An 8,589-nucleotide genomic window follows, 5' to 3' on the forward strand; every position below is an offset into this window, starting at 1 on the left:
ATATATATATATATATATATATATATATATATATATATATATTTAATTAAGTATAGAAAAGAAGAAAAGAAAGAGGTAAAGGAAAGGAAATTATATATATTTAACTAATTAAATACAGGAAAGAAAAGAGAGATAGTGGGGAGGAAAATGGAAGATTTGGTGAACAGAAACAATTTCACCGAGTAAATACATAGAGTAAAAAAAAAGGATACCAAGATATATATATATATATTCAATACTCATAAAGTCTTTAATGCTCGCATGAAGTTTAGCACATGAACCATTGTAGGAGTTAGAGAATTAAACATGAAATTGATGTTATGGATTCTTATAGGTTGGCTTGGATACAAAGGGAAAAATCGAACTTTTATTAAGGATAAATTGGTCACACCCGTATAAGCTAACCAGGTAAGTGGCCTTACTATAGAATAGACTAAAAATTGTATGAGTTACGATGATGTATGAACTATGTCGTACAATGCGGTATATGGGTTATGATGATGTATGAGTTATGATGATGTGTGGGTTACGATACTTGACGATGTGCTCAGTATATACATATTTTGATGAATATCGTACTTGATATGTTTGATGCACTTTTTGGCAATATGATGAGTATGATGATTGCGTGACGTTTATCTTAATATGATGATGTTTTCCATATTGAGCATGGTATATGATGATGAGTGCCATATTGCATCATGTCGTTAGATCGACATAGGACACAACCCTAAGAGTGTGAAAATGATATTAATATAAATATCCACGAGTATGTGTTACCTAGAGTAACAAAGAGATGAGACTAGAGGGTTGTGTCAGAAGAGACATTATGATGGATTTAGAGGGACCTCATGCATATTGTATGTTTATACGCATAGGGCTACTTCCCCTAGAGATGATGAGTGCGGACGCGCACCATATGATGAGCGCGAATGCGCACAGATGAGGGTGTTCATGAGGCACATGATACTATGGGGTTCCGCTGACCTCCGGACGTCGCTACAGATTAGCTTGACCAGAGGGTCCAGGGGGTGTGCGAGTGCCCTGGGGATTCACACTCGCACGTGTGAGTCGTGTGTAGGGAAGTACTATACATCCAATTTTTCCGAGACTGGAGGCCACCCCTAAGATGATTAGAGATAGGTCCCTAAATCATGATTGCATGTGTTTGCATTTGCATGGCCCCCTATAGTGGGGCCACTTACTGAGTATTCTTTGAAATACTCAGGTCGTGTGCCACTTCATTTTTCAGGTAAAGGCAAGGTGCACTTGTACGGAGGACGGCGGCATCGCGAGTAGAGACTGTGGCACGTGCATAGGGTAGACTCATATTTAAATTTCTAGTCTTAAGTTAGAATAGGTTGTTTTGCATTCCATTGTTTTAAATTATTTTGTATTTGTTTTTGTTTTCTCTAAATTTCAGTATTTCATATTTAAACACGTAAGACCATGGCTGTGTTTTTCAGAGAGAAGTTGTTTTAAACGTTTTTTTTTTTTCTGAAATTTTCGTTATCAGTTATGTTCATGTAAGAGTTATATTTCCACATTATAGGTGAGCATGAGACGTTAGTAGCGACTCTGAGTATGTGGAAATTTAGGGTCGTTACAAGCGTAAAAAACGATATCAATTAAAATTGAGTTTTTAAGTATCATAAAAATATGTATTGTTTTTTTTAAACATAACAAAATTTTTGCAGATGGTTTCAACAACTTTTAAAAGATTCTCAAGCATGTTATTGAGGGTTGTTGTAGTATAGTGGTAAGTATTTCCACCTGTCATGCGGTAGACTTGGGTTCCATTCTCAGCAATGGCGTCGAAAGCCATGGGTCTAATAAATGTAAGTATTCGCGCTTGTTACGCAGGTGATCCCGGTTTGATCGTCGAGAACACTGTTGAAAACTATATCAATTAAAAATGAGTTTTTAAGTTTCATAAAAATATGTGTTGATTTTTTTAAACATAACAAATTTTTTGCCGATGGGTTTTAGCAACTTTTAACATATTCTCAAGTGCTTTATTGAGCGTCGTTGTAGTATAGTGGTGAGTATTCCTACCTGTCACGCGGGTGACCTGTGTTCGATCCTCAGCAATGGCATCGAAAACTATGATGATCCTTTGTTGTGATTGAAGGGTCTAATAAAAAATTATATTGTTTTAAGAATACAACATCTTTTTTGCATCTCGTATTCACGCTTGTTAGGCAGGTAATCCGGGTACGATTGTCGACAACAGCGTCGAAAACTATATTAATTAAAAACGTGTTTTTAAGTATCATAAAAATATGCGTTGATTTTAGCACTTAACAAATTTTTTGCTGGTGTGTTTTAGCAACTTTTAACAGATTCCCAAGTAATTTATTGCGGGTCGTTGTAGTATAGTGGTAAGTTTTCTCGCCTATCACGAGAGTGTCTTGGGTTCGATCCCTAGCAACGGTGCCAAAAGATATGATGATCCCTTGTGAAGCGTCTTAATATGTCTTTTTTTCATCTCGTTCAACAAATTCTCAAGCCTTTTTTTGACGTCGTTTTATGATAAATGTAAGTATTCGCGCCTGTTACGCAGGTGATCCCGGTTTGGTCGTCGAGAACAGCATCGAAAACTATATCAATTAAAAATGGGTTTTTAAGTTTCATAAAAATATGTGTTGATTTTTTTAAACTTAGCCAATTTTTTTGCTAGTGGGTTTTAACAACTTTTAACCGATTCTCAAGCTCTTTTTCGAGGGTCGTTGTAGAATAGTTGTAAGTATTCATGCCTGTTACACTAGTGACCCGATCCCTGACAACGGCGCCAAAAATTATGATCCCTTGGTGAAGGGTCTAACAAAAAATGATATGGTTCATGAATAAAATATGTTTTTTTAGTTCGTTTCCACAAATTCTGAAGTTTTTTTTTTTTTTTTACGTCAGGGTAGTATAAACGTAAAATTATATAGTGGTAAGTTTCGTTTTAACAGATTTCCAAACTAGTTATGTAGTTGATTGTCGACAAGATCGTGTAAAAAATTATATCAATTAAAAATGAGTTTTTAGTATCATTCAAATGTACGTTGATTTTTTTAAACTAAATAAATTTTTTACTAGGGTTTTAGCTCCTTTTAACAAATTCACTAGCCATTTTTTAGGGTAGTTTTATGGTGGTAAGTTTTTTTTATTCAATTTAGCTATCAATTTATAACCAATTTATAACAGTTGATTAAATAGGAGTACTATTAATTTGGTTATTAATTTTATAACTATTTTAATATTAATCTTATTTAATTTCATAACCTTGGATGATTATGCGTAGAAATAAAAAAGAACACCAACGGCGAAAGCAACTGGGACGACACTAAGACTGAGAGACGAAAGCTAGGGGGAGCGAATTTGTCCCTATATAATGGCCTTGTCTAGGAGGTTGATGATATCGAAATTTGGAAGAGTTTTGTGTGTCACATTATATTTATAGAGTGATATATTGGTGAGAGTCTTTGTAGTGTAATAGTGAGGTATTCACTTGTAACACTTTGTTTATTAGTGATTGGTTGCTACCTGTGAATGTAGTGGAACTTCTTCTCTCTGAACCACGTAAATATCTTGGTGTCTCTTTGTGTATTCCGTTCATTGGTGTTGTGAGTACATTTGTTTCGCTTTCAGCGCACAATAGTATGTATAATAATAAGAATACCCTATGTATTCTAGTTCCATTTAATAGATTCCCACCTTTTTTTTTTAATGGTAAGTATTCCTACCTGTTATACAGGTAATTCGAGTTTGATCCCCGACAACAGCGTCAAAAACTAGATCGCTATAATATGAATTTTTATATCATTCAAATGTGTGTTGATTTTTTTAAACTAAACAAAATTCATGGGGGTGGGTTTTAGCTCCTTTTAGCAAATTCCTAAGCCTTTTTTCGACTGTTGTTGTAGTACCATAGTAAGTATTCTCTTACGTAGATGACTCAGGTTTGATCCTCGACATCAGCGTCATGAACTATATTGTTAAAAAAATGAGTTTTTAGTATTATTCAGGATTAATGGTAAGAAGAGTTTCAAATTTTATCTTAGGGATTTTAATGGTTATATGATTTTGTTTTAAATGTGTTACAACCCTCTTGATTTTCATAATTAATAGGCATTACCATAAATTTTATTATATGCTTATATGTGCCAAATTCCATCAAGTTCTAACTGCACTACGCATATTCATCCTGTTATTGCTCTTTCTACTAAAACTCGCCTCTCAAACATCTCTTCTTTATCTCATCAACAAACTCTTGGATGTTATGGTGGGAGGATCCGCCGTCCACCACGGCCGCCGCCGCTGCCTGCTTCAATTTCAAACCATTCCGCCTGAATTCTCCTCCGCTGCCATCGCGGGTCATCACCTCCGATATGCATCTCACAATCTCATCCCTGGAAATCAACTCATTTGCCTCTGCACCACGCGACAGCCTCACCCCAACTCCATAATCCTCCACCAAAAACTTAGCATTGGTCACCTGATCCCCCCACTGCGGAAACGCCACCACCGGCACGCCGGTACCGATGGCTTCCACCGACGAATTCCACCCACAATGCGTCATAAAGCACCCAACAGATTCATGCGACAAAACCCTCTCTTGGGAACTCCATTGCACCACTTTTCCCCTCTCCCCTGCTTTCTCCATTACCCCTTCTGGCAAAACATGGCCCTTTAACCCGTAAACATCATCGGGCGGTTTCATAACCCATAAGAATGAGAACCCTGAATTGCACAGCCCGTAAGCGAGCTCGTTTATTTGCTCTTGTTTCAAGTGAACGATGCTTCCAAATGAAACGTACACAACGGATTGTGGGGGCTTTGAGTTCAGCCATTCCATACAATCCTCTGCTTTTAAGCAGTCGCCGGAGACCTCTGTTTCCAGATTTTGAGGGTTTAAGAACAATGGGCCAATGGGTTTCAAAGGAATGATTTTAGAAATGTAATTGATGATATCTTTCTCGAGTTCATCAAAAGTATCCATCAAAATACAAAAGGGTATTGATAGTTTACTGAATTGGGATAACAGAACATTCCCCAAAACGCCATAAATGTTATTTGGATGCAAGAAGCTTGGGATTTCATCGTTCTTCAAAAGTGACATAATTGGAAGCTGAACATCGATTTTGGGTTCCAATTCAGAAGGGAACGGGACGGATTTGTGGAAACAGTGATAGTAAATTGAGAACACAGCGCATGATTGAACCCAAAGAATGGCACAGGGGATTTCGAGCTCCTTTGCAACTTCGCAAGTCCATGGCAAAAAGGGGTTCACAATCAGGCAAGAAACAGGGCGGTTTTCGGCTGTTTGGTTCTTGATCAAGCCGGCGAGCGACGGCCGGCCGAAAAGCTCGATCTGGTAGACGACGCGTTCCAAGTTTACATCCTTCGGATTGAGCTCTTGGAGGCCATCTTCGAAGAATTCAAATCTGATGAAGCCATTGCCGACCGGAGTGGGACAGTCGCCGGCGCCGATACTTCCAGCTTTCTGCAGTGTTTTGCCGAAATGCACTGCGGTGGAAATGGTGACGAGAAGGCCCTCGGCGGCGAGTTTCTTGGCAAGTCTGAGAGTGGGGTTGATGTGTCCTTGGCCGGGATAACATACAAGGAAGACATGGCAAGGAGCTTCTTGAGAATTAGTCATGGCTGACTTTGAGGGATGTGGATAACTAGAAATGGGCATTATATAATTGACGAACTCGTATTCGTTTTGTTTTAATGTTTGTTTGAATGTTTATACAACTAGATTGAATCATTGAAAAACTCTGCAAAAAATGGATAAAAAAATGGAAAGGGAAAGAAGTGTTAGCGGTAGGTGATTTTCTTGTTCATGAAGCGTGGCAAATACTAAACTATTTGTTCATAGAGATGATGCCATCCATGACGAACATGTTTCTTGTAGTAATAGGTATTAGATACCTAATGGAAATGGATGTTTGGATGATGGATATAAATTATAGTTTTAACTTTGAATTTTGTGGTTATCTTACTATATTCTAAACCAAGGATTTTGACAAATTTTGTAGACCAAAATAGTTTATTATATCGATCCTATCCTAATTTGATTTAGTTTTGAATCCAAACAAGGACAAGGAGGTAGTTAAATTATGAATTTGAATCAAAATTCTTAATTGACATGTGTAATTCAATATAAAATGAAATTATGTTTGAATCTAATTCATCAGACATATTTTCCAATTTTTCCTCGTTTTAAAGTTAGCATCTTATTCAATTTTTCATTAAGCACGGTGGGAACGGTTAAGGTAGTTCAGTGAACCTTGGAGTTCGAGGGTATTAAAAAAAGGGATTGAGTTGTGGTCACGCTTACATCGTCTAAAGAGAGGAAAGTTCAAACATCATGTTATTAGGAACCTACCCTCCAATAGATAAGTATGAATCAAGTTCCATATACCAGTGTGATTGACATACTTGAGAAGCATGCTTAGATAATCTAAGCCTCTAAACAATGTGATTCTGGTTCAGTCGTAGTAGTGATCTTTGCTTGTAGGTAGACAAGACCATAGTATGTCTGAGTGGATATTTGGACATAAGACTTTAAGCCTACCAATATAGGAAGCATCCCAAAACTTAAGGAAGGCTAGCAACCATACAAAGGGATTATAGTAAGTTCTCTAGAATTCCGTACAAGAACTTTAGAGGTTTAGGTGCTCGCAAGAGTCAGTGATGAGATATCACTACGAGAGGAGGCGTTACTAGATCAGATGTAAGACATTAAGAGAGATAGCCTAGATAAATGCATCAGACTTTAGCAAGGATTATCTACTCCCAAATAGCAGTATTTTACTATGAGTGTCAGTGCTCAAGAGAACTACACGACAACGCCTCACATTATGACAAGGGCCTAAGAGTCTTGGCAAGACCAGGTTACCTTCGAGTTAGGATTAAAGAGAGGACATAATGAAAACTACTTTCAGTAGACACTCCCAATAGGAATGAGCCACATATTAGAAGTAAAACGTGTCACAGTCCTACATCTTCAATTGTGTGGTGTCATGATCTTGACATACTCATGACAGGTTTTAATGGGAACTCAAGCTCCATTCGTATTTTTCACCCACCTGCATGTTCAATGGTCTGCAGCTCTAGCTTAATTGCATTTACACTAGGACAAATCATTCGACTCAATCTTGCCTCTATTCTAGGTAAAAGTCTCTCATGTGCAATGTCGCATTTCAATCATCATCTTGGTTCCCAACAATAGGACCATGCGTCGTAATGCCATTCCTAGTCTCGAGAAAGTTCAACTATCTTGGCTTGCCCTAACATGTTTATCGAGACCGACCCATGTGTTGCTCATCTAGTTGATACACCCCAAACATCCATCCATCTAGGTTTTCAACGGGGCGTAAACTCTCTCATGCCATGTCATGTCATGTCATTTACAAATTTCATATTGGATAGCGGGTGCATATACCAACCTCCAATACATGGGCTAGGGTGCAATGCTAGCACACCCGTGTCGTCCGACACTTTCCTTGAAAGGCTCATTTCAAAGGAAGACAGCCGAGACTCCATGTCTCCCTCTATAGTGCATTTTGAGGTACTTCAAATCTTTCTGGAGTACACTTATTTTAGTGAATGGTCATATAATTCCGTGGAGCGTATGTCGGATATTCGATTGACACTAAATTTGGTGAGCTTTCATCATTCATATAGACGGACTTAGCTCTAGATCTGCATGTCGAAACTCATATCAAAACTCTGAGTTTTGAGGTTATAGCTCGGAGCCCTACCCGAACCTCTCTGAACTTGTCTTAGACACACGTCGTCTTGTTCTCTTCAACCTTGCTTATGCCTCATCTTTTCTTTAATAAATACTCTTGGTGTGTTGGATGATTCATCTTCTTTCTCAGTCACATTATGACACTTGTCTGTCTAGACCCTCACATGGTCGAATGGGCGGGATTACAATCTATTGTCTTTATAGTGAGGTTGTGACACACCACACGTCTCCCTCCCTAGACACGTGATGTACTCACACATGTGGCCTGTGCGTGGGAGACTATCTTGGCACATGGATGTGCATGTGAGTATTGTTTTTTTTTTTTTCGTCATTTAGTTGTTTTTTGTCTCGATTTTGATTCTAATCCTATTTTGATTCAATTTTTGACCTAACAAAGATACTTATGAAATTTTTGAGCTCCTAACACTTTAAAAAGCTAGTTCAAGAAGGCACTCATCTTACGTGTAAGTAACCGCACAAACTTTAGGCAAGTCATACTTGTTGGGATCATTAAGACATGCTAGCATGCGAGCATTCCTTACCTTAGAGAAAGTGCATGTTAAGGACTTCGTAAAGGCATTTTTGGAAGAGAATATACTATTTGTAGGCTATGAAAAATTACCTTTATGCCCCTATGCTAAAATTTGTTAGAAGCATGTTATTATATGTTTTATGCAAAGCTATAAAGAGAATATGCATAACTAGAACACGAGTTGGGAAATATGTGTAACGACCCGGGAAAGAAAGAAAGAAAAAAAGAAAATATTATATATATATATATATATATATATATATATATATATATATATATATATATATATATATATATATATATATATATA

The 8,589-nt window shown here is 37.4% G+C and overlaps 1 protein-coding gene across 1 annotated transcript; it reads right to left on the bottom strand.

The window, feature by feature from the left end:
* Positions 1–4,106: 4,106 nt before the first annotated feature.
* LOC111434486 (putative UDP-glucose glucosyltransferase) lies at positions 4,107–5,697 on the bottom strand. Its single transcript, XM_023071898.1, has one exon. The coding sequence runs from the start codon at positions 5,684–5,686 to the stop codon at positions 4,211–4,213; it is 1,476 nt and encodes a 491-aa protein (XP_022927666.1). The 5' UTR covers positions 5,687–5,697; the 3' UTR covers positions 4,107–4,210.
* Between the last annotated feature and the right edge of the window lie 2,892 nt (positions 5,698–8,589).

The sequence above is a fragment of the Cucurbita moschata genome, unplaced genomic scaffold (assembly GCF_002738365.1).
Source record: "Cucurbita moschata cultivar Rifu unplaced genomic scaffold, Cmos_1.0 Cmo_Scf00045, whole genome shotgun sequence".
Taxonomy (NCBI): domain Eukaryota; kingdom Viridiplantae; phylum Streptophyta; class Magnoliopsida; order Cucurbitales; family Cucurbitaceae; genus Cucurbita; species Cucurbita moschata.

Bases quoted from the DNA above. Each gene is read 5' to 3' on its own strand.
- LOC111434486 (XM_023071898.1), bottom strand. From the start codon at position 5,686: ATGCCCATTTCTAGTTATCCACATCCCTCAAAGTCAGCCATGACTAAT.